This window comes from Symphalangus syndactylus, chromosome 7 (assembly GCF_028878055.3).
Source record: "Symphalangus syndactylus isolate Jambi chromosome 7, NHGRI_mSymSyn1-v2.1_pri, whole genome shotgun sequence".
In the NCBI taxonomy this organism is placed as follows: Eukaryota; Metazoa; Chordata; class Mammalia; order Primates; family Hylobatidae; genus Symphalangus; species Symphalangus syndactylus.
The window spans coordinates 110,946,151-110,972,549 of record NC_072429.2 but is presented as its reverse complement, the minus strand read 5'-3'; the positions used below and the strand labels follow the sequence as shown (position 1 = coordinate 110,972,549).

Sequence of the window (26,399 nt, the reverse complement as noted above, 5' to 3'; positions counted from 1 at the left end):
GTGAGGGTTCATGGAAGACACAGCATGAGACAACATGAAGAAAAAAGGTTGTTGTCAGATAAAGAATTTTGGAATTTAATGTTTCTGGCCTAGTATAGTTCTGGGTAATAATAACAATATGAAATATGGTGGAATTCAGAGTCTGAAGTTTCAAATGGAATCTTGGTATCAAATTATATCGTCTCAAGCTTAGCTTCTTATTGTCCTGTCAAGTGGGAGTAGGAATTAAGGGGAAGGCAGAAAACAGGATCTGAGTGATATGTCCTAAAACTGTGACCGAGCCTTCTCAGACTGCAATTACTGGAGAAGTCCAAAGTGGCAGACCTTAAATATCCCTTATCTCATCCTCCGCCTCTAATCATTCAGTAAATCTTGTTGATTTTTTTCTTGTAATTGTTTTGAGGAAATGACATTTTTCCCCAGGCTTACTGCCACAAGTTCGTACAGTTTTTATCCACTCAAATGTAAAATGGCAGTGCCAGCCTCATAATTAGAATTACTACTATTAATTCTTCTAAATACCATACCCTGCCATTTGAGACCCTTCAGAAACTAATTCTTACTTATGTCTCCAATTTAGGCATCATGCCTATAATTTATTTAAAACTTGAGTGTCATCCTGGGGTGGAGTGGAGTATAAATTCTATTTCATTTAATCCTGAAAACAGATTTCAATACAAATAATATTATCATCATTATTTATAAATGAGAAATTACATCTCAAAGAGGAGATAGGAGATATGACTTATTCAAGTAAAGTGAGATCCAGAATTAAAACTACATGTACATTACTCTGGTGATTTGTTTTCTTATTTACTATATACCCCCGCTTCCCACTTATCCCAAACCTCTACCTGCTCTGCTCACTTTGTAAACAATAAATGTCAATCAATCTAATATGCTCTCTTTTCCCCTAAAGCAAATGATATATGTTTTAACCAACATACATTTCTCATCATGTTATTATCTTTTCCACTTTTCTATAAGTCATTTGCAAACTTTAGTGTTTATTACTTGTTAATAATAGATTGGGCTTGTTAAAACAGATTGTTGGTTTTTCTACCCGAAGAGTTTCTGGTTCAATGTGTCTGGGGTAAGGCCTCAGAATTGACATTTTTAACAAATTCCTAGGAGACATTGATATTACTGGCCTAGAGACTACACTTTGAAAGCCATTGTCCTAGATATTCTCCTAATTACTATACCCTTAAAAGCTAGTACAAACAGTATATCTTCCATTGTATATTTCTGTTATCACCACCACCTTCAGTAACCACCTTTGTCTCTAATCTCATATTGCATTTTTCACCTTCAATATTTATTTATTTATTATGTGGTTAGCTATATTTATTTCTATATCTATTTTTATAAAGCTTCATTTATTTATCTTTACCTAACTATCTCTCTATCTTGTATTCATATATAGCTTGTTGAATTTTTTGGTGTCTTATTTTCTTCAAATTCCCATGGCAAAAAACTTGGTATCTATGTATCTACTAAGGACCCAACTATTTGATGATGATATGTAAACAAATAAAGCCAGGATTTTATTTTTTAGTTTTGAATTTTTCCCATTTTATTGTAAATCAGATTTCAATTCTTTTTTTCTTCCAATTCTACCATACAGAATTTCACTTGATAGCATTTTCTCACTCAAGCTCTATTTGTTGCCATATTTGAAGGTATAGTGGAATATTTTTTTCCTCTCTTTAATTTGCTATAGGTTGGAAGTATTGTACAGTTCCACTGCAAAAAAGGACACCTTCTCCAAGGGTCTACAACACGCACCTGCCTCCCTGATCTTACATGGAGTGGAATTCAGCCTGAATGCATACGTAAGTATTATGGATAAGAAATAATGTTATCATGGGTAAGAATTTGTATGCATTTTTTTCTCCCAAGTATACAAATAAATTTACACCTATAGGTGTATCAAATTGACTTTTAGATTAAAAGACATATTTTATGTATGTAATTTTATTACTGTATCATAAACCCATGGCCATTGGGAAGCACTCTCTAAGTAAGTCAGAAAGCACAAGGCACAATTTTGTTCTTTTTGTAATTTTAGGTGATGATTAGTTTAGGTTTTAGTTTAAGATCTGCACCTATCAGTCTGAAGTAATCTAAAATACCCGAGGCGCCAATCTAACAGCTTCTAATTTTTAAAAATCATTTGTGAAAATATTGTCTGAGAATCTGGGGAAACTAACAACATCTATGAAAGGAAATATTCATGGGCACTTAGCCAAAAATTTGAGAACAATTTTAGAATTTCCTTTATATGTTCTCTGATCCTCAGTGGAGAGCACTTGCTGTACAGATTAAATAAGAACAAAGCCTGGGGCCACTAAATAACTTTTTCTGACATACAGTTAGAAATGAATTCTAGCAGGTCAGCTATTTGGCTTTTCTTTCTCTGCAGTTGCCTTTTTAACAAATCTCTTCCCTTACGTTTTCAATTATGTTTCTTGGTGAAAAATGGAAAAAAGTAAGCTGGAGTGGAAACACTTATTAGGATGGTATCTAGCTTTTAGGATTTGCTGAAGCCTACACAAGCCCTGTGAATTTACTCTATGCCTGTTCAGAACCATCCAAATGATTGTGGGGGCACCTAGGGACCAGCAGCTTACTTTAAAGCAGGAGAACACTCCACAGAGATGCCATGTTATGTGCCTTGTTGGCTTATATTTAAATATGGAAAATTCCTTAAAGGAGAATTCCTCAGAATGTGTACTTTAAAACAGCTGTGCAGGCTGTAACTAGGTATTTCATAGTAAACCATGGTTCTTTGATGTCCTCCAGTTGGGATATGATAGTTTAAATAAAGTTAAACAGCATCTGTCACTGTGAAGCATCTCAAAGTTTCTAACATGTCCATAGCATAGGGCTTAAGACGGCAGTAGAGACAGACTGTAGTTTTCCTCATCAATACTTATTGCATGAGGATTACATTTCACTAACTGAATTATATTAAATATAAACCATTTAGGCCAGGCACGGTGGCAACGCCTATAATCCCAGCACTTTGGGAGGCCGAGGTGGGCAGATCACTTGAGGTCAGGAGTTTGAGACCAGCCTGGTCACCGTGGCTAAACCCATCTCTATTAAAAACACAAAAAATTAGCTGGGTATGGTGGCAGGTGCCTGTAGTCCCAGCTACTCAGAAGTCTGAGGCAGGAGAATCGCTTGAACCCAGGAGGTGGAGGCTGCAGTGAACCGAGATTATGACACTGTGCTCCAGCCTGGGCAGCAGAGTGAAACTCCATCTCAAAAACAACAAAAACAAAAAAAGCCATTTAACACAATGTTTAGCACACGGAGTAAAAAAATGTTAGCTATTATTTATACTGTTATGGAACTCCATTAAGAAACAAATGAAAAATATTGTTTTTTAAAATTTATTCACAGAACACTTTTTTCAGAGATCACTTTTATGGATGTGTATCTACGAACAAATGATTAAAAAATGCTATCTCTTTCAGGGGAAAAATTTCTTGTAGCATTTATCTCTGACTGAGAAAGAAATGGTCTTCATAAGACATAAAACCGATGAAATAAGGGGAAGATATGGTGCAATCAAGGTAGAGAATGAGGAGTGGAAGGAAACATGGAGAAAAGGAGACAGAGTTAGGTGAACAGAATGATACTTCTAGCATACGGATCCAAATATGGCCTGAAAATTCCATATGTAAAAAAATTATTAAAATGTACTTTTACTGGGAAGTATTAATACCAGAGCAATATAATTAGGTGTGGTTTTATTTAACAATAGAAAATAGATTTTTAATTTAAAATAAATATAATGAATTTAAAATTTATAAAATAATATTTTCTAAACTCATATGGAAAACCTGATCTTGACAAACATTAAAAGGTATCTTACCACAGAACTTCACAGATCCTTTAAAATGCTGGTTTTTGTGACTCTCTAGAATGTGTGACTCTAAAATGGTAAAGCGTACATTTGTGAGCTTGGTTATTGACAATGTCTTTTTTTTTCTCAATTTATTTAACATCTACTAGTGTTCCACAAATGGTGGATTAGGAAATGCTAAAGTATGAAATCAATAAGTATATTTGCATTGAAACATTTTTGTGATTTATTAGAATAATTATTCTAAGATATATGTATATGAAGGCATTGAAGTATGTCTAAAATAGATTGTGACTCGTGTCTCAAATTTTTCTTAACATATCTATAGAAAATTTACATTGTTCTCTTCTCTTAATATAGCCCACAGCTGTAAACAGCCAGAAACTCCTGCGCATGCAAATGTAGTAGGGATGGACCTTCCATCTCATGGGTATACACTGATTTATACCTGTCAGCCTGGCTTCTTCTTAGCAGGTGGAACGGAACATAGAGTGTGTAGATCCGATAACACCTGGACTGGAAAAGTTCCCATTTGTGAAGGTAAGTTTTCTCTATAGAATCTTTAACGCAAAAGATTGTAATATTGCTTTCCTTGGCTCCAGACAAAAACTCAACTCAAATTAGCACAGGAACAAGGGAAATTTGTTGGCTAACTCCAAGTCTAGGAGTAATGTAAGCACTTCTGGACCCAGAGGCATATACATTTTATGAGTCTATTCATAGCTTTTTACCCATGTGAATGTTACTTCTTGCCTTTATTCTATCTTCAACTTATCTCTTCAGGTAGGTATATTCTTTTTCTAGGGCTTTTATAACAAAGTACCATAAGCTGGGTAGCTTAACATAATAGAAATTTATTCCTTCGCAATTCTGAAGTCCAGAAGTCCAAAATTAAAGTGTTAGCAGGACCTTGTGCCCTCTGTAAGCTCTAAGCAGAAACCATTCCTTGCCTCTTCCTATCTTCTCATAGCTTCTGACAATCCTGGGTATTCACTGGCTCCTAGCCTTACTCCAATTTCTGCCCCATTTCAACATGGCCTTCTTTTCTGTGTATCTTTGTGTGGGCTCTCCTCTTCTTAGGAGGATACCAGTCCTTGTATTTGGGACTCAGCCTAAAATCAGGATTATTTTATCCCAAGATCTCTAGTTAATTACATTTGCAAAGACCTTCTTTCCAAATAAGGTCAGAGAGGTACCAAGTGAACATAAATTATGTGGGTACACTATTCATTAGAATACGGAAAATTGCTACCATAATGCCTAGGTTACTCTGCCAGAGTAACCCTAGTAGAAAGAGTCCTTCCCAAAGTTTTGGTCAGGAAAGCACTATCTGGGATTCTGTTTGCCACAATTTTGAATGGAGCCCATCTCCAAATCCATTACTCAGCCAGGGTGATATGGTATTAATATTTGGACCAGATCTGGGTGAAGTGTCCACCCTATTGCTGCTCGGTCAGGACAATTTCCTTTTGGAAAAAGGTTATAATGCCAGAAGAAGGAGTAAAGGAAGTTTTTCTAGTGTTTTTGGTAAGGTCATCGACAAAATCCATTTCCTTATATCCAAAAAACCTATTTGTAAGGCCTTCTAATGTTTTATCTAATGCAGCTGTTATAAATGACAATTACTTTCTTTTACTTGAAATGTTTTCATTTTCTTTATCAGAACATTCCTCTGCTATTTTTCTTTCTATTTTTTTATGATTGAAATCCCTGTAGTATGAGAAGATCTTATTCTTTGGTTTGTTTGCTTGTAATTATCTGCTTCCACTCTCCTGTCCTCCTATCTACTCCCCTTCACCTAGAATATAATCTCATGAGAGACTTCACTCAAAGTGTTTACAACTGTAATTTTAACACAAATCAGTACCTTACATGTGAAAAGCATTCAATAAATATTTGTTGAATGAGTAAATGTTTTACTCCTTCCTAATTCTGAGTATCCATTCTCCATTTCCTTTATACACTGATTGTTTTCTACTTACGATTTTCTAAAGATGCAGTGCTTAGCCATCTCTTGGTTTCATCTTGTATTCACTTAGGTGATGTCATTCAAGCCAATGGCTTCAACAGCAGTCCTTGTGTAGATTACTTACAAACTAATAATTCTAGCTTAGTTATCTTATTTTAGCTTCACACACATTCAATTGTTCGCTTGATATTGCTAGTGAAATTCTTCAGTGGCATTTCAGTACTCAATACATGCAAAACTAAACTCATACATTTCTTCTCTATATATAGTTTCCCTTTGCTATTCCCTTTCTCAGTGATATTACCGTCCTATAGTTACACATGAGATCTAGTGATCTCCTTAGATATTTTCCTATCCCTCCAAATCACCACAATTTCAATAGCTTTTCCATCTGTTCCCCTTTTTGGTTTATTGTCACTACTATCATACTCTAACTCAGCATTATCTCTACTGGGACTACTGCAGTGTCTCTCAACTTCTCTAGCCATATCCGTACTTGCTCCTTTCCAAAGTTTTCTTTGTTTTGCAGCCAGAGCAACATTTGCCCAAATCACATCCTTTTACGGTCTTTTAAGACATTGCATTGTTCTTAGGATACATAGTTTACAAGGCATTCATGTCATAGCTCCTATAATATTCCAGTCACTTCTACATCCTACATGATTTATTTGGTTTTGGACTACCTTTGGTTTTGGTTTAAAACCTTGAAGATTTTACCTTTAAGTCTATCCAATTTCTGATGACATCTTTAATTATCTCAACAAACTTTGATTTTTAAATGTAAACCCTACCCAAATAGTTTTTGCCTTCTCAGAACAACCCTCAGCTCTCAACTTCCATGTTAGAGGCAACTGTCTCCACTTTGGCTTATGCCTCTAAAATAAGAAATGACATCCCAAGATGAGAAAGCAACACAAATCTGCCCCTTGTGCCAATATACAGTAATGGGAATAATTATTGAAATCATTAGTTACATAACGAGTGCTGAGTAGGGGACTGAGATGTTGTGATGAATGGAACATTTTAGAGAAAACTATCTATGTGAAATGTCAGAGAATAAAATGGACAGTGCATCACATTGTGTGTGTGTGTGTGTGTGTATGTGTATATAATTAATTGCATCAACTTTTGTAAACACCTTTATTTCTTTTCATAGCTGGTTCTAAAATATTGGTGAAAGATCCTAGACCTGCACTGGGAACACCCAGCCCAAAGCTAAGTGGTTAGTAATGTCATTTGTTTTTCTAGAGTTCATTATTTCTAAAAATGGTCTACTGTTTTCTTGGCATTGTAATTGTGTATTTAAAAAATATACCTAAATATAAAAAACTATGACTGTCTTGAATTTGATAATTCACAAGATGTTGAATTTAAAGCAATGTAATACAGTGACATGTTAGTATTCCAAAAGTAATGTTCATAGTTCTGTCTGCTAAAAATATTAAAATTTCTCTTAAAGAGTATCTGTAAATGACTGTAGCATAATGGCAATACTTTCATTTAAAATATTAAAAATGAGGTCTTATTTAAAATTTTTAAATGTATATGTTTTTAAAAGGATCCAAATACATTTGGTATGAGAATAAAGATCAGTAACTTCTAGAAATTGACTAGTTTATTTTCAATTATTTGATTTAAAAAGCAAATTAGAAAACCTAGCACAATCAATAAAAACATAAACTTTAAAGCCCTACAACCTTGATGTGATTCCCATCTTATACACTCTCTGACTTGTGACCTTGGAAAAATTATTTTATAAATCTGAGTCTCCATATCTTTTTCTATACAAAAGAAGTAATAATTAAATAATTATATAATAAGCTTCATACAAATGAAGTGCAGAGTTCTTAGCCCATAGTAAGGGCTCAATATATGAGTTGCTTTGTATTAGTCCATTTTCACGCTCCTGATAAAGATATACCCAAGACTAGGCAATTTAGAAAGAAAGAGGTTTAAGTGGACTTATAGTTCCACATGGCTGGGGAAGCCTCACTATCATGGAGGAAGGCAAGTAGGAGCAAGTCCTGTCTTACATGGATGGGAGCAGGCAAAGAGATAATGAGGAATATGCAAAAGCAGAAACCCCTGATAAAACCACCAGATCTTATGAGACTTATTTACTACCATGAGAACAGTATCCGTGATTCAATTATGTCCCACCAGGTTCCTCCTACAACATGTGGGAATTATGGGAGTACAATTCAAATTGAGATTTGGGTGGGGACACAGAGCCGAACCATATCACGCTTATTCAGTATTAGTATTTTATTTATGTGATACTATTTAAAAGCTGCCAATAAAATAAGAGCATAATATCTGATCTTCACCTTGGAAACAGATTTCTCTCGGTTGTATTGGGCCAAGAACTACATTAGGATCTAATTTTAGTTGGATTTAGAAGTGCCCCATGTACATGCTATAAAAGTGGAGGGACCACCAAGCTCTGCGACTTATACTGATACATTCAACACTTGTCGAAAACATGCTGAATGCCATTGAGGCAATCAAAGAATACATAAAATTAAGGCAGAGTTTGTTTGCAATGGAGTCAGAAAACCATAATTGTCCATCAATGCCCCAAATTTTCCAAGGGCAATGCTTGATTTGGGACCAGATGGAAACTCTGAATAATAGCTCCAGCACATCAAATCTGTAAAAAGTTGCTCATATATTAAATAATAAATAAAATTAAACAAATTTTAAAATAAAGTTAGTCTTCATAGCTCATATCTGACTAGGATGTGATTAAAGTTCAATAAGAAAATATGTAATTTAAAAAATCCTGTATGTTTGGAAATTCAGAGCAAAATTAGTACTAATAAATAACTCATGAATTAAAGAAGACATTAACACAGAAAATATATTAGAATTTAGTTACTTTGAAAAATGGAAATATCAAAGCTTGAGGGCTATAAGAAAAGGAAAGTTAAGAGGGAAATTTGTAGCCCTAAATGCTTACATTATTGAAAAGAGAAGTCTCGGAATTAATTAGTTGTGCACCTATTAAGAAAATATTAAGACTATAACAGAGTAGCAGGGCAGAAATCAGTGTAGTAATAAAAACAAGCAACCGCCCAAAACAGTAGAAGAATCTCAACAGAACCAAATGTTGTTCTTTTCAGAAACAAAGTAGAAAAATTTCTGGTAAAAATAACATAACAAAGAAAATGGGAGCATAACTACATAGAGAGTAGATGAATGAAATTCAAAATATATTAAGGGAAAACTATCAATAATTATCAACATTTAAAAACATTTACACAAAGCAGACAAATTATTAGAACACTACATCTTACTAGAACTAAGTAATAAAAGAAAATGTGAATAATTTTATAGCAAATAAAGAACTGGTTAAAATTATTTCCACAAAGAAAATGAGGTCTATGTGGCCCTACTGGTAAGTTCCACCACATTTTAAAGGAACAGAATGGATCTTTCAAGTTTTATAAAAACTCTTCTGGACAATAAAATTCATTCTCTAGGCTCAACATAGCTCTAGTAACTCGGATAAAGATATTATAAAGGAGAAAAATTTCAGGCCCATTTGACTCAGGATTATAGATGAGAAAATCTTACATAAAATCTCGCAAATCAAATTCAACATTGTAGTAAAGGTAACCCATGCAAAAAGGAAAACTTCAGCTGAATTAAATTTAAAGGAGTTTAATTGAACAATGAACAATTTGTGAATCAAGCAGACCCCAGCATCACAGAAGATTCAGAGAGACTCCAGGGATGCCTCTTGGTCAGAATAAATTTATACACAAAGAAAGGGAAGTGAGGTACAAAAAGCAGAAGGGAGGGACAGAAACAACTAGATTGGTTACAGTTCTGTGTTTGCCTTATTTGAACACATTTTGAACACTCAGCAGTGTACGAGTAGTAGAAGTACAGCTGCTGGGATTGGCCAAGTCTCAGCTATTGTTACAGGTGCATACTCCTAAATTAGGTTTTCAGTCTTGTCTACCTATTAAGTTGGCTTGAAGTTCATTACAAGGACTCAAATATAGAACTATGGCATCCTTCTCAGGCCATATTTAGTTTGCTTTAACACCCATCAGAACCAATTTGGATTCTTCATAGCTATGCAGGGATATTTTAGTTTTAAATAATCCTTTAAAGTAATGTATCACATTAAGAAATTAAAGTGCAAAAAATTATGATAATTGCAATATTTTAAAAGAAAGTATTTAAAAATATTCAACACCTATTTATAATTTTTAAAAATTCTTAACAAATTCTAAATTTTAGTAAAATCATTTATAAAAATTATATGGCAAATAGCATGTTATATGAGAAAACATTCAGCAGTATTTCATTTAAAATCATGAATGAGACACAGTGGTTACATTACTCCAAAGTGGTAAGAATGGAAGTTGGCAATGGTATCAAAGTAAGGAGCATGTATCAAAGTAAGGAGCTATATTGATTATAAATTTTCATGGAAATAGAAATTTTAGTTGTTACTGAAATATTCAGTAAAAACTCAACTCTTAGGGTATTTTTATGCTGATCCGCTACAGTGGTTTTGCTTTCTTGGTTTAATAGAATTCAGAGAATACACAGCTTGTAATGGCAATCCCTGTGATCTGACTGGTAAGAAGTGTGATACATGCATATGTCAGATGAAAAATCATCAATAACTTGTTAGACAAATTTAAAAAAGGACTTTTTCCTAAATCCACTTCATTCATTCATTCATCCAAAGAGGGTTGGGTCCCTTGAATAGCTGATTTCTAGGGATGTGCTATGCTGTGAGGTATAGGATTAATGCAGCTTCTCTTAGCTGCTGCCCAGGAGCTGTGTAGACTTTGACATAACTAATTTATATAACTCTAAATTACATAAATAATTTATATAAATACAATAAGTCTTTTTGGCTGGTATCTAAAATAGTGTTTTTTCTTTAGATGAAAATTTTATAAACTTTAGAATGTTCTTTGATTCTACCACAATTCATCTCTCATCCTTGAGAGTCCAACAATACTAGTGACAATTTCTAAAAATACCTGTATACCTCAAAGCTGTCAATATGGTGCAGCCCTGTTCTTCTGCAGGAGCATCTGTTATTAGAAGAACTAAACTCAGTATTCTGTAAGGGGGAACACGGAAGCACTGTCTCATGATAATTTTGCAGGACCTTTCTGCAAAGGCAGGGTTTAACTCTTTGCTATTCCTCTTAAAAATCTATTCCAACTGCTAGAAAAAAAGCAGGCCCCTTGGGACTTGGGTGTAGTTTTACTGCCATGGTGCTGTGAAATCATTTTATTTCCCTTCAGAAAGAAATATATTGCATAAAAGACCAAAGATAAGTTTATATTTACCTGGGTTCGAAAAATAAACCTAATGTCTTTACATGGTGTTTTCTATTTCTCTCTTATTGATAACATATGAACAAATCTAGATTATTACAATGTTGATTTATTCTAAAAAATGGAAACATTTTTATATGAAGAATTAATTTTGTAACACACATTCAACATTATTATTTAGCAATACATCATTCAATAAACTAATACTCTATTTAATGCTTATATTTATATGGCATTGTAAAATTAATGTGTAGTATATTTAATCTATTCACAGTTCCTGATGATGTATTTGCCCAAAATTATATATGGAAAGGCTCTTACAATTTCAAAGGAAGGAAACAACCCATGACCTTGACAGTTACTAGTTTCAATGCTTCCACTGGGAGAGTTAACGCAACACTGAGCAATCGCAACATGGAGCTGCTACTTTCAGGTATCGCAATAAAAACAGCAGCGAAATATACCTTCATGACTTTATTTCTATTATGATTTCATCATTTTTAGTAATGCTTTTTATATGGTGAAATGTTTGTTTTGATACATTTGCTTTTGATGACATTCATATTCACTCAGAACCAAGGTTTTCTGGTTTTTGGATTGATGAATGGATATTATTACAGAAATATAAAACTAGTTTTAAAATAAGTTATTTAAATAATTTTTGGTAGCTAGAATTAGATGTCATATATTAGATCATAACATTTAATTTAGGTATGAATGCAACTAAATCTTTCTCTATTCTCATAAAACCACGGAGACCAAATCATTGATTTCTCAGCTATTCTGTGGCCACAAAACTATTTCTTCAAATGACCATGTTTATAGATGGACATCCAATATTTAAGACAAATAAAGATAGAGCTACACTTGTTTAAACAGGCATAAGGGAACCAAAACGTGGTCAATCTCCTTAAGTTTCTGTTTTCTCTGTCCAGCACAATATATCTCATTATCTTTGATTGCACTGGTTTTCCTAACACTCAGATATTCTCTCACAAGTCACCTCCTCAAGCAATACTCCCAATGACCTGACCTAAAGGAACCTTTGTATTACAAATGCTGTCAGACATATTCTTAGTTTTAGGCAGCCTTACCCTGTTTTCTTCTTTACAATATTTGAAATTATATTTGTTATATTTATTATTTATTATGTGTCTATATTCTAACAATATAAAATAAATTCTAAGAAAGCTCTTTGCCTTCCAACTTAATATTGTATTTGCAGAGGCTAGCAGAACATCTGAAACAAAATAGGCCTCAATAAATATTTTCAAATTAATGCATCTGAATTATAATTGCTCTCATTTTTTAAAATGAGGCATTATGATATTTTATATTGCAAATATGAAATATAAACTGTAAAATTCTTGTCTGTATAGATATAACCCATACAAATATTAATAATGAAATAATTTGTGCTGTAAAAAATGGAAAATAAAATTATATTCATTGATTTTATAAATTTTAGAATGAATATTGAGTGTCATTCTTATTATTGAATGATCCTCTATTAAACACAAAGTAAAAATATTAGAAGTTAATATGTAGTATAATTTTACAAATACATATAATTACATTATATTAATCGAAAGAAGCTTTAAATGAATGAGACAAATACATTTAAATTGTGACTAATGCTTTATTTAACTTTGATGTGTTAACAAAGTTTTTCTTTATTTTCTATAAAAGAGCCCAAAATAAATGTATACTTATTCTAATTTAGATAAACTCAAGAGTTTTCTCTATATATGGAAAGACAAAGAATTAGATTAATTTGCTTTCACTTACTGTCTCCATATAAACCAATTGTAGCAATTTTTCAGCAATATTATTATTGATTACTTTTATATCTTCCTCCTATCGATTATAATTTACCTTAGCACGTATGTCCATTATCTTTTCATTCCCTGCATATTATGGTGCCCTATTACATAGGTGAACAATTAAGTTACAATGAATGAATACAGCCGAGTTTTAAACAATGGTTAATCAGATTTTTTCTTAGATCCTATTTTCTGTTATTTCCCTAAACATTTTTTCACTCCAACTTACTGCTACCCTTGGAACACTTACTGTGTAAAAATCATTGTATATATTTTTGCTTCTCTTCCTTATGTCATTGCTTGTATTTACCTTCCCAAACTAAAAATCCTACTTTATTTTTAAGAACCAGTTCAAATGCCGTGCTGTTGCTGTTTTTTTTTTTTTTTTTTTTTTGAGACAGAGTCGTGCTCTGTCACCCAGTCTGGAGTGCAGTGGTGCCATGTCGGCTCACTGCAACCTCCAGCTCCTGGGCTCAAGCCATCCTCCCACCTCAGCCTCCTGAGCAGCTGGGACTACAGGTGCGTGCCACCATGGCTGGCTAATTTTTTAAAGTATTTTTTGTAAAGATGGGGTTTTGCCATGTTGCTTAGGCTGGTCTGGAACTCCTAAGTTCATACTTTTGGATTCTGGCGATCTGTCCGCCTTGGCTTCCCAAAGTGCTGGGATTACAGGTATGAGCCACCATGCTTGGCCCTCCATTGCTTTTCCTTAATAACTATTCCTTGATCATTCCTGTGTGAAATGATCTCTGTCTGGCTTTTAATTTATCACATTCTCTCATGTGTTTGATTTAGCTGTGTACCTTACTTATACCTCCTACTTTGTTGGAAATTATTAAAGATAGGAACAACATATATTCATCTTTGTGGCTCAAGCGGCACCTAGAATACTGTTTTTCACTGAGTTGTTATTAAGGAAAATATCAGGAATTTTAACACTGGATTTGTATGCTTGAAAATTTTAGAATCTGACTGTGGGAAGAAATCATTTTGTTTTCATTATCATGGAATGATGTTATTAAGAACACTAGTGCTGCCGGGCGCGGTGGCTCACGCTTGTAATCCCAGCACTTTGGGAGGCCGAGGCGGGCGGATCATGAGGTCAGGAGATCGAGACCATGGTGAAACCCCGTCTCTACTAAAAAATAGAAAAAATTAGCCGGGCATGGTGGCGGGCGCCTGTAGTCCCAGCTACTCGGAGAGGCTGAGGCAGGAGAATGGCGTGAACCCGGGAGGGGGAGCTTGCAGTGAGCCGAGATTGCGCCACTGCACTCCAGCCTGGGCGACAGAGCAAGACTCCGTCTCAAAAAAAAAAAAAAGAACACTAGTGCTTAATTGTGATAGCATAGGTAATTTAAACCCCACAACTAAGAAATAAGTTGAGGATTTCAGAAGACAGATAAATCAATGTATATTACAGGATTTGCAAAGAGCATTATAGGTTAAGCCATCCTTGACTTGCCCTTGTTTTGTATCTTTTTTTTTATTACATATCTTACATAATCTATTTAAGGAATGATAGATAATAAAATGAAGTATAACTATTTACAAAGTTAAGTAGACTAAAATGTCCTTGCATTTTACAGGGGTATATAAAAGCCAGGAAGCTCGCCTAATGTTACACATATATCTTATTAAAGTACCTGCTCATGCTTCTGTGAAGAAAATGAAGGAAGAAAATTGGGCAATGGATGGCTTTGTAAGTATAGTTATTTTAACATCTGCTGCTGATTTTAATGATAAATTTGTATCTTGTCCAGGAAAGGAGAGTTTTCTAAATTTAGCTAATTATGAATACATACACATGCATATATATTAGTAAATATCAATATTTAGTATTCTAAAGTACAAGCCTAGGAATACTGGATTCTGATGTGTTTTGCTTACTTTTGTCATGTGTGTGTGTGTGTGTGTGGGGAGGGGAGTGTATGTGTGTGTGGGGGAGGTTATGGGTGGATGTGGGTGTGTGTATGTGTTTGTGTGCTGATCTGCATTTAGTTTTTCACTGATTTCATCAAATACTTTCCATCTACAGTCAGCACTGTGATAAATAAATCTGGTTAAAATATAATTCGATCTTTGGAACCACTACTACTTAAGGAATATGGAACATATTTACAAAGTACATCAGAAAATTAAATATTCCCATTATATTGAAGCATGAATTTAGACTATTTTATATATAAAGTCCATGAAAAGGAACTTATGTGAGCTGCTTCCTGTGGGGAGATAGTTACTGTAGCTTCACCATGGAGTCACTCCTTCTATTAAGTGATTTATGTGAGTGGAGTTTTAAGACTGACAGTGGAAAACACAAGGGCCAGGAGTGTTTGCTGAAGAGTCAGCATGAGAGATCTGACTGTATCCTCTCAAGTACCAAGCCTTCTTTTCATAAGGAAAACTTAATGGGAAAGAAGATACTGTAGTGGGTCATAGGCTACTATGTAGTAGCCTTCGATAAGTTTCAATAAGCCTTCAGTAAGTTCAAGAAGCCTACTATCTAGTAGGCTTCAGTAAGTTTGGTTCCTGAGGAAAAAAAGTATCCTATTTCTGCATTCTGTATTCATGGAGTTGGGAACTGACTCAAATCTTCAATGCACTCAGATTGTTTAATTGTATTATTTTATGTAGGAAACAAAGTGAATTGATTCATTAAAATATTGGAGTTTGAGCTTCTCCTTAGAAGTACTTTATTTTTTAGGGTGGCCATACCCAGAGTATAATGTCTGATAATAAAGAATAAGTCACTTGCTGCGAAATGTCAGACTTGTGGGGGTGGTTTGGTATCCTTTGCTTTTTAGAGTGAGGATTCAAGATTCTTACAACTTTTATAATAATGTTCATGACTTAGGTAACTAATTGCTATTAATTAACACAAACTTCAGGATATATCACTTTACTACTTAGTAGTAGGAATTGCTGAAATGTAACATTTCCTATTTTACTTATGAGATCAAATTACATTAGGCATGTAAAGTATTTTTTAAATATAATATTTTATACAAATGTAAGGTGCATGTGGTATTTAGCATTGGCAACATTAGACATAGCCATGAAGCCTCTGGGTCAAACAATAATAAGTATGTAGTTATTTGTCATTTGTAATCGGTTAGCTGTGGAGGCACTACTTGAGGCTGTGGTATTAAGTCCAGGTCTTCATGTGTCATCGTCTCATTTTGGGGCAGAGTCTGAAAGGGCACTTGCTGCCTAGAGCATGTACTTCTCTTGTCAGAAGTCCAAAACTCTCAGAGGGGCAAGTGGTTCTGAAATAAGCTGTGATTCTCAAATAAGCTCAAATCCATTGACCTATGCCTTTTTCTTGCAGCTCAAAGTAGATATAAGTCACGTATCCTGCAATTCACCCATTTAAAAATGTCCAATTCAGTGGTTTTTAATATATGTACGCATATATGTAACCCTCATCATAGCTGATTTTAAAATTCTTTTTTTTTGAGCAGAGTCTCACTCTGTTGCCCAGGCTGGAGTGCAGTGGCATGTTCTCGGCTCACTACAACCTCCACCTCCCAGGTTCAAGCGATTCTCCTGCCTCAGCCTCCTGAGTAGCTGGGATTACAGCTACACACCACCACCCCTGGCTAATTTTTGTAATTTTAGTAGAGACGGGGGTTTCACCATGTTGGCTAGCTGTTGTCAAACTCCTGAGCTCAAGTGAGTCACCCGCCTTGGCCTCCCAAAGTGTTGGAATTACAGGTGTGAGCCACCTCGCCCAGACTACAATACTTCAAGTTATAAAGAAACTCCACAGCCTTTAGCTATCAGCCCCTGCCTTACATTCTCAAATCAGCTCTGAGTAACCACTAATCTATTTTCTGTCTGTATAGATTTCCCTGTTCTGACTTTCATATGAATGGAATCATATAGTATGTGGCCTTTTGTGGCTGGCTTCTTCCACTTGGTGTGATGGGAAGTATGGCTCTTAAGGCCTAGGCTTGCAACTGAACTATTGTCAATCCCAACCCCCACACTCCATAGGCCCAAGCAAGTCACAGGACCAAGCCCAACTCAGTGAGATAGGGAGTAAACTCTTCTCACGAAGGTTGGGAGAGCGGGGATGTGGAACAGTAATAGAATTTACTAAGTACAGTATTTTTATGTTTTAATTTTTAATTGATCACTGTATTTCCACATGTCATTGCTTTTTATTGACAGCAGATGTCTATATCATACATTAATAACCAATCTCTTTTTTGTATATCATAATTATTTTAAATTAGAAAATTTACTTTTGCTTTTAATGATGGAAAATTTGCACAATGTGCTATGTTTTGCAAAGGAGGAAAATATAGAAGAAAGGAACTTGTGATAATATTTATTTCAGAATAAAATTGTGTATTTATTAAGGCTGGGAAAATATAGCTATGGCCAGTATTCAAGTATATTTGGTTCTTTAAATATTTTTAGGTTTCTGCTGAGCCTGATGGAGCTACTTATGTATTTCAAGGATTTATTCAAGGCAAAGATTATGGACAATTTGGCCTACAAAGACTGGGTAATGTATTCATTTTGATTTTCATGAACTTCTGTTATTATCCCAGACATCATAAAAGACTGTGGATTCTGTACATTAGGTACACTTACTACATTGTAAATTCTGCACTGCCAGGACTATGCATTGATACCTTTGATAGCCCTTTTAAATAATCACATTCTTCAAAATATTGGATCTTTATGTACCAACTCTGTACAGTGTTTAGATTTTCATGGTATTTCTAATAAATATGACAAACTGGCTTGCCTTTAAGCACATAAAAAGGAGAAAAAGTGATATAGATAAAAAAGAAAATATTAAACTGTAAATTATTTTGTTGTATCTAATGGGAACTGTGCGACTTTTTTTCAGTTTGAATATTGTTGCAGTTTTCACTCCTCTGAAAATGTAGTGACACTTTGAGAAACTCATAGAGTCTGGAAAGAGAAAATAACTTTGAGGAATGGGCCCCTTTTGGGGACTTGGTTCTCTTCAAATATGTAAATTTTCTGCAGTGGGAAGCAAAGAATTTTGTCATTTTTATTTCCAATTCTTCTATATATATATATAAACCTTTAATGGTCTTGCAAGAATGTGTTTATACACATAGCTTTTGGTGTATAATTCTCCTATGATACCGTCTCCCATTATTATACTGTGACAGGGATACACAAAGAATAAATTCAGGCTCTAAAAATTATTATTTGACATTTATCTTTTAAGAAATGAACTTTTTTTTTTTTTTTTTTTTGAGACAGAGTCATACTCTTGTCACCCAGGCTGGAGTGCAATGGCACAGTCTTGGCTCACTGCAACCTCCTCCTCCCGGGTTCAAAGGATTCTCCTGTCTCAGCCTCCTGAGTAGCTAGGATTACAGGCCACCATGCAAACCACCATGGTAGCTGGAATTAGCCACCATTCCTGGCTATGTATTTTTAGTAGAGACAGGGCTTCACCATGTTGGCCAGGTGGGTCCCGAACTCCTGACCTCAGGTGATCCGCCCGCCTTGGCCTCCCCAAGTGCTGGGATTGCAGGCGTGAGCCACCATGCCCAGCCAAAAATGAACTTTTTTTAAAATTTTAAACTTTTACATAGCTGTACTAAGTCATAGGAAAAATAAGGTAAAAAATAAGATACTAATTTTCTTTAACCTGGACAAAGATGAGGTTTAGTTAAATGTAACTGTTTATCAAAAAGAGAAATTAGCTTTCTCTACATGAAAAATAATAAGATGCCATTTACATCACATCCTGCCTGTGTTCATCTTAAAAACAGGACAAAACACTCATTAACATAGTGCATTTACACAGTTGTATAATTTAGTCCTGAATATTTTCATTTAATATTCTCCAAAGTGTCTCAAACACTACAAGTCTGAAGTAGAACCCACAAAAAAGGAACTATTTCCTTTTGAGAAAGAACTGCCATTTCCTTTTCCCTCATTCCTGTGCAAATGTGTTGACAAACTTGGCTTTTCTTATTTCCTAACTCTGTGAATGCCATCGGCATTTACTGAGCTTCAAGTAGAATACTTGTAATCCTGTGCCTTCTTGCCTCTTACATCCACATAAACAAGTTCTGTTAATTTTCATTATGAAATCTTCCTCAAATCTATTGTCCCATGCACTTCCTAGTGCTCTAGTTTAAATTTTAATTCCCTTTTTTTTTTTTTTTTATCTCGGTTGTCACTACAATCTTCTAACTACACCTGATTCCAGTCTGTATTCCCTGAAGTCCATCGTGCTACAGTTGTGTTCTAAATCTCATGTCATATCACTGGGTCTTTTATTTCTAAACACCTTCAATTGTTCCTCACTGAGGTGGATAGTAACTCTGGCTGAGCGTCATCACTCATGCCTGTAATCCCAGCACTTTGGGAAGCTGAGGCATGTGGATCACTTGAGTTCAGGAGTTCAAGACCAGCATGGGCAACATGGTGAAATCCTGTCTCCACAAAAAATACGAAAGTTAGGCAGGTGTGGTTGCGTGTGCCTGCAGTCCCAGCTACTTGGGAGGCTGAGGCAGGAAGCTCGCTTGAGCCAGGGAGGTGGAGGCTACAGTCAGCCACGACCACTCTACTGCACTGCAGCCTGGGTGACAAAGTAAGACCCTGTCTCAAGAAAAAAGAAAAAAAAGAAAAGAAAGAAAAGTTTGAGTTCGTCAGAATGATATTTATTCCCTTTTAGAGTCTAGCCATAGTTTATTGTTTTAACCTCCCACTCCTATTTCATGTCAGTGCTTGTCACATCCACAAGTGGCTTAGGTACCTAAGCCACTTACCTTCCCATTTCTAGGCTTATGATGATTTTTCAAGCCAAACCTATGTTGTATATCCTCCAGAATTACTTGTTTCCTTTCTAAAGCACATTGACCATTAATTCATGCTTGATATATACACTTATTAGTATCTCCATACGTATTCCCACTATTGTATAAACTCCTTAGTTCAGGGGCTCTGCCTATTTTTTGGTCTGTACCCTTTCCTGGAAAAATATCTTCTACATAAGAGGCATTGTGCAAACATATGTGAAAATGAGTTGAAGGAGTTTCATGAATTATTTTTGTTTACTATGTGATTTCCGGGTAGATATCTTGAGAATGGAAGAAATTAGTTGATTCATAGGAGTAGAAATTAATTATGATAAAAGAGTTGATTTTGTATTTATAATTTATTTTTTATTTTGTAGGACTGAATATGTCAGAAGATTCAAATTCTTCAAATCAACCTCATGGTACAAATAGTAGTTCTGTGGCCATTGCTATTCTTGTGCCTTTTTTTGCACTTATATTTGCAGGATTTGGATTTTATCTTTATAAACAAAGGTAAGCTCATAGATTTTTAACTACAAAATATTTCCCAAATCTATTTTTCATGTTATTTCTACTGCTCTAGCTCAAATCTTAATTTCAGTTTTTTTCTGAGTTGCTGAAATGTCTGTGTGCTAACTATTGTCATAGTCATTGAAAAACTTATTTCCCCTAACCACCCCTGCAACATTACATACAACATAACAAAAGTGCTCTATTAAATTGCACAAGCATTCAGTTTAACCTTTCTTTTGCCTGTCGATTTCCTGGCATGGACCTAATTGTAAAAGTTATTTCTACATTATCTATAGTGAGACTTTAGAGGTAGAAAATCTAGGTTAAAGTTTAAATTGGAGAGGTAATATCTGCTGCCAGATATATTTACAAAACTAAGAAGAAGCTTGTGTCCAAACCTCTTAGTTCATGTAAAAATACTAACTGATTTTATCCAGGCAGACAGATGGCAAAATCCTCTAATCTTCTCATTCATCTTCTGTTGTTTTTTGATGAATTGCAATTAATATATTTGTGATAGATCTAATATATAGCTGTACATATCATTAGTAGATCCTGTTCTCCCAGTCCATTACAAATCCTGGTGAGTGCTTTAGCTGTATCCCCACTATTTGGGACAATCCCGTATCAAGAAAAAATACGTGGGTAGCCAGATAATTAAATGACTATAACCTAAATGCCTTTCCTCCAAAATTGATATTTTCTTTCTTTCTTTTTTTTCTTTTTTTTTTTTTTTTTGAGACGGAGTCTTGCTCTGTCGCTCAGGATGGAGTGCAGTGGCACAATCTTGGCTCACTGTAACATCTGCCTCCTGGGTTCACGCCATTCTCCTGCCTCAGCCTCCCAGGTAGCTGAGACTATAGGCACCCGCCATCACGCCCAGCTAATTTTTTGTATTTTTAGTAGAGACGGGGTTTCACCGTGTTACCCAGGATGGTCTCTATCTCCTGACCTCGTGATCCGCCCGCCTCGGCCTCCCAAAGTGCTGGGATTACAGGCATGAGCCACCACAAAATTGTTATTTTCATTTGGGGTCAGTCTGCAACATCTAAGAATGATTTATTTAATATTATGTAAATGTGTACTGAGTGTGAATTACCAGCTAGTTAGGTCTAGCCAATATCAGATTTTATTAATAAATAAAGAATAATCATCACTAAATTTATTTATAGGACAACCTAAGTCAACTTTTTAAAAATTGTGGTAAAATAGATATAGCATAAACCTTATCATTTTAACCATTTTAAAGACTACGATTCAGTGGCATTTAGTGCATTCACAGTGCCATACAACCATCACTACTGTATATTTCTAAAATATTTTGGAACCCCAAAAATGCCAAAGGGAAGCTGTACTCATTAAGTTGTCACTCCTCACTCCCCTCATCCAGCTGCAGGTAACTACAAATCTGTTTGCTTATTCTGCATATGTTTTACATAAATGGAATCATACAATATGTGACATTTTGTATCTGGCTTCTTAAACTTAGCAAAATGTTTTCAAATTTTATCCATGTTGTGGCATGCATCAGTACTTCATTCTCTTATATGGCTAAATAATATTCCATTGTATGGATGAATGTGTCCATTCATCAACTGATGGGCATTTGAGTTGTTTCTACCTTTTGACTACTGTGAATAGTGCTGCTGTACACATTTGCATGTAAGTTTTTGTTTGAACACTCATTTTCAGTTCTTTTCAGTATATACCCAGGAATAAAATTACTGGAATATGTGGCAATTCTATATTTAATTTACTGAGTAGCCATCAAGGTGTTCTGCACAGCAGCGGCAGCATTTTCCATTCCTATTGGCAATGGATAAAGGTTCTGCTTTGTCCATAGCCTAACCAACACTTGTTATTTTCCGGGTTTGGGGGGCTTTTGTCTTTTGTTTTTTTACTAAAGCCATCCTAGTGTATGTGAAGCTATATCTCATTGTGGTTTTGATTTCCATTTCATAATTATAAGTGATGTTGAGCATCCTTTTATGTGCTTGTTGGCCCTTTGTCCATTTTTGTTGAAATGCCTATTCAAATACTTTTTTCATATGTAAATTAGGTTGTTTGTCTTATTTGGTTGTAAGAGTTCTGTATATATTTTAGACACTAGGCCCTTATCAGATATATGTTTTGCAAGTATTTTCTCCCTTTCCATGGGTTGTATTTTCACTGTCTTGAAAGTGTTCTTTGATGTACAAAAGTTTTCCACTTGATGAAGTTAAATTTATTTTTTATCCTCTTACTTGTAATTTTGATGTCAAATCCAAGAAACCATTACCAAATTCAAGGCCATGTGTTTTTCCTAAGAGTTTTATGAATTTAGCTCTTGTGTTTAGGGCTTTGATTCATTTTGAGTTAAATTTTATTCATGGTGTGAATTTTTAAAACTTGGTCATATTTTCCTTCAAGTTGTTGAATATTTAGAAGGGGCAATTATTTTGTATCTTCATGATTATTACCTAATTAGAAGGCAATGGTGTTGCTTTGGTTTTTATTTTAGATCTAGTTTGGAAAAAAAATGTGAGCCAGTAGAGTTATGGTATTAGACACACTTAGTAAGAGCAAGTTATTAGCTTTCTCCCAATAAACCTAAGGTAGTTTCTTTTACAATTATTGTCATAGAAATAACCTAATATTTTTGAAATATAGATAAATTCAGAAAAATGCATTAGTGATAGTAAAATAATATAATGGCAATTACAAATTACAATAAAATTAATAGTTGAAATTTGATTGTTCAGTATAAACAGAGTTGAGAAACAAATTTATTTATATATCCCTTTCAGGAATTAGGCCCCAGAAACAGATAGCAGCAAGTCTGCCTTTTTTCCATTACAAATGTGAGCAAGTTATACATGATTTGTGGGAAAGATAAACTAGATTAGCATTAGTCAAAGGTGGAAGAAATAAAGAAATGAATCAGAATTTCAAGACCAGCATCCTCTACCAGCCAACCCAAAATTCATGTGTCTGGTTAACTGTCAGTAATCCTTTAGAAGCTATTTTCATGACTTGAGTATGAGTGTAGCCATGTCTTCTTTGAATTTTTGAATTTGCATGCTTTAATGTATACCATTTAAAAAATAAAATTGAGCATTCATGTTTTGAGATACTCCAAAGTACCTTTCCAAATTACGCCTCAGCATTAATTGTGTACTCTTCAGGGAATCTCCTTCTCTTTTTGTGCGGAACCGACTTATAATTCAGGTTTCAGATTAAATGTTACCTCCTAAAAGATGCTTTTTTCTATTACCTCTCCTAAAGTGGCTTCCAATTACTTTTCATATTAACCATTTTCCTTTTCATCATAACAGTTCTCATTACCTACTATTTTTGGTTTTATTTATTTTAATTTATTCTTGTTTTCTATCACTACAATGTGAACTCCCTGAAAGTAAAGACTAGTCTTTTTTTTTTGAAAAATGATATACCCAATGCCTAGAATCATGACTGGCACATAATAGATGTTCAGTAAATATTTGGTGACCAAATAAATAGTGATGAGAATTAAATCCATCATCATTATTATTTATACTATAAATGATAAGTCATAATTTCTAATTTTGTAAGAAAATTTATTATAGCCATCATATCATTTATTTATATTTATGTTACTAATATTGATGCTGTATATAAATATGTAATATATGTAAAATTAGAAGTCACTCAGGTTTTTAAAGTAACAAGGAAATTGTTCAAGTTGACTTACTGTGTTTATGATGTCTTAATTAATATTTTTAAGTTACGTTATCTGCTGACGATGGTACATTATGTTTGAGCTGTAGTCTGCTGTTTCTGGAAGAAAGTTAACACATAGCTAATCAATGTTCTCATCAACAGGACTGCACCTAAAACACAGTATACAGGATGTTCAGTTCATGAAAATAACAATGGCCAAGCAGCTTTTGAAAATCCCATGTATGACACCAACGCAAAGTCAGTGGAAGGGAAGGCAGTACGATTTGATCCCAACTTGAACACGGTTTGCACAATGGTATAACGAGGCAAACTTTGCCTTCTTCAGAAGCTTGGAAATCGACACACAAAACAGTGCACATTTAGTTCACTGCTAAACAAATTAAAGCACACTTTTCAGGACTTGCTGGGTCACCTTTTCCTGAGGAATGATACAGAAGAGTGTTTTTTCATAAACTGGACCATAATTCTTCATGTTTACCATGGAGAGTTTTACGGCAATTTGGCTGCACTCTGAGAGTGCTCACTCACAGTTTATTTGCTTTTTTTAAAAAGGAGATTATTCTAAAACATAAACTTATTTGCATATATTGGAGGAGCATCCACTATCAGTATTTCTGTGCTTTATAAACTATATTAGAGGGACTGGGTTTCAAAAAAAGATATAGAGTAGAAATAAGAGCTATACTTACAAGAGTCAATAGATCACTGACTTCTCTTTAACTGTCCTGAGCTACATCATGCCCACAAGTCTGTCTTTCATACCACGCTATCTGCCATTCATTCTTGTTAAATGAGGCATTGTTTTCCTTATTTAAGACTGAGTTATGACTTTAAATGTTTACGAGCTAGTTTGTGCCTCAGAAGAAATAAGGTTGCCAATTCCAATTTGAATCTTTCTATTTCTTACTTTTTAGTATCATATTGCTCTTCTTCTTTTAGACTGGTTGTCATAGCTTCTGCAAAGGGCAAGTTCATCATGCTACCCTCCCGATTTCCCCATTATGGAGTAACCAGTATTATTCAGTGAGCTATGGGGTAGTGTTTAACTCCTTGCTTCAATATGGTTTTTTCCTATTTATTTTTATTATTTTTTAATCCCAAATGTGATAGTAGCTTCAGTATGTTTTGTCACCCAAAAACCATTTGGCTGACAAAAATTATCTAGAAAAATTTTTATTTTGCAGTTATCTGAGACACCAAGCTTACCATCCTTTATTTTACAATATTTTTGAAAGACCAAATAAAATGTCCTAATAATCTACTCTATTTATATCTACATTTCCTTCCAGTTGAGTCTTCAAATTTAACGTTATTTTGACACTTTTAATTTTCATTTAACCATGGATTAGAAAAATATTTTGGTCTAGCCACTAAACATAATGACTGAAAAAAATTATTATAAATCACCAATATAAATTTATTGCCTAAAATTGTGGACTTATCATACTTTTATATATTTTTAAATTTCTGTACCTTTATTCTTAAACACCAAGTTTCAGATACAAGAGGTTGTTTTCATTGTCAAATTAAGATATGTATTTGTAAGTTATTGGTGGCTCACTTAAACTGTATCATACAGTAATGCCAGCATTTTTATTTAATAGGTCATCGTCTTCCTTTTATAGCATGTTTTACTTCATTGAATACGATCATGTACCCAGTGTTAACTCTTTGTTGCTGTCCCTTTCAAATATGGATAACTCTGTGAACAGTGTCAACTTTTTGTTTCATGAGACAGAGTGCCTAAGAGAAACCCTTGCACCTGGGAGCGCTGCTTGGATCTATCTCTACAACATTTAGTGAATTTCTTGTAAACCACTTTGAGATACATTGTTTTGGAAATTCATACAATTTTCTCAACATTGTACTCTACTGGCAGGATGCAGTTTTAAATTTTATGCCATCAGTTATTTATTCTTGTTTATTCAAATGACTGCAATAACAATGATTCATTCATTAATGTTAAGGCTAATACCTTTAAGATCTTGTTTAAACAATGTTCTGCAACTGGCTACTCCTCTTATATTAATGCATACACTTTTGTAAAGAAGTATATTTTTATGAAAAGAAACTTTGTAAAAGTATGATGTAAATTTTCAGTGCAATGTAAACAAAATAAAAATGGATAATTGCTTTTGTAAAATGTGTTTTTTTTTTTCCAAAAATAAACTGCAACTGTTCAGGTTAGTAAAAGGAATGAACAATGCACATTTATTTGTTGTTTTTAAAAGTTCCCAAACTGCATATTCTATACATCTAGTTAGCAACATAATAATGAAATATGAGTGTTTTTCTTCTTTAAATTCCATACTTCCTCAACTATGACACTTTTGGGAAACTGATTCCAAGTAAATATAGTAGTAACATAAGAACTTCATCTTATGTTGAATGAATGGTTTTCTAGAA

At 34.3% G+C, this 26,399-nt stretch overlaps 1 protein-coding gene across 3 annotated transcripts in view; it reads left to right on the top strand.

Moving 5' to 3' along the window:
- The window catches only part of CSMD3 (CUB and Sushi multiple domains 3), a 1,218,611-nt gene extending 1,192,475 nt beyond the window's left edge, over positions 1-26,136 (top strand). For all 3 annotated transcript variants that reach the window (XM_055287089.2, XM_055287087.2, XM_055287086.2), the window contains 8 exons: positions 1,724-1,835; positions 4,238-4,417; positions 7,003-7,068; positions 11,433-11,591; positions 14,568-14,680; positions 17,404-17,491; positions 20,159-20,294; positions 24,135-26,136. In XM_055287089.2, the coding sequence (XP_055143064.1) occupies positions 1,724-1,835; positions 4,238-4,417; positions 7,003-7,068; positions 11,433-11,591; positions 14,568-14,680; positions 17,404-17,491; positions 20,159-20,294; positions 24,135-24,294 (1,014 nt within the window). In that variant the 3' untranslated portion in view covers positions 24,295-26,136. The remainder of the gene's footprint in view (positions 1-1,723; positions 1,836-4,237; positions 4,418-7,002; positions 7,069-11,432; positions 11,592-14,567; positions 14,681-17,403; positions 17,492-20,158; positions 20,295-24,134) is intronic.
- Positions 26,137-26,399: the final 263 nt, after the last annotated feature.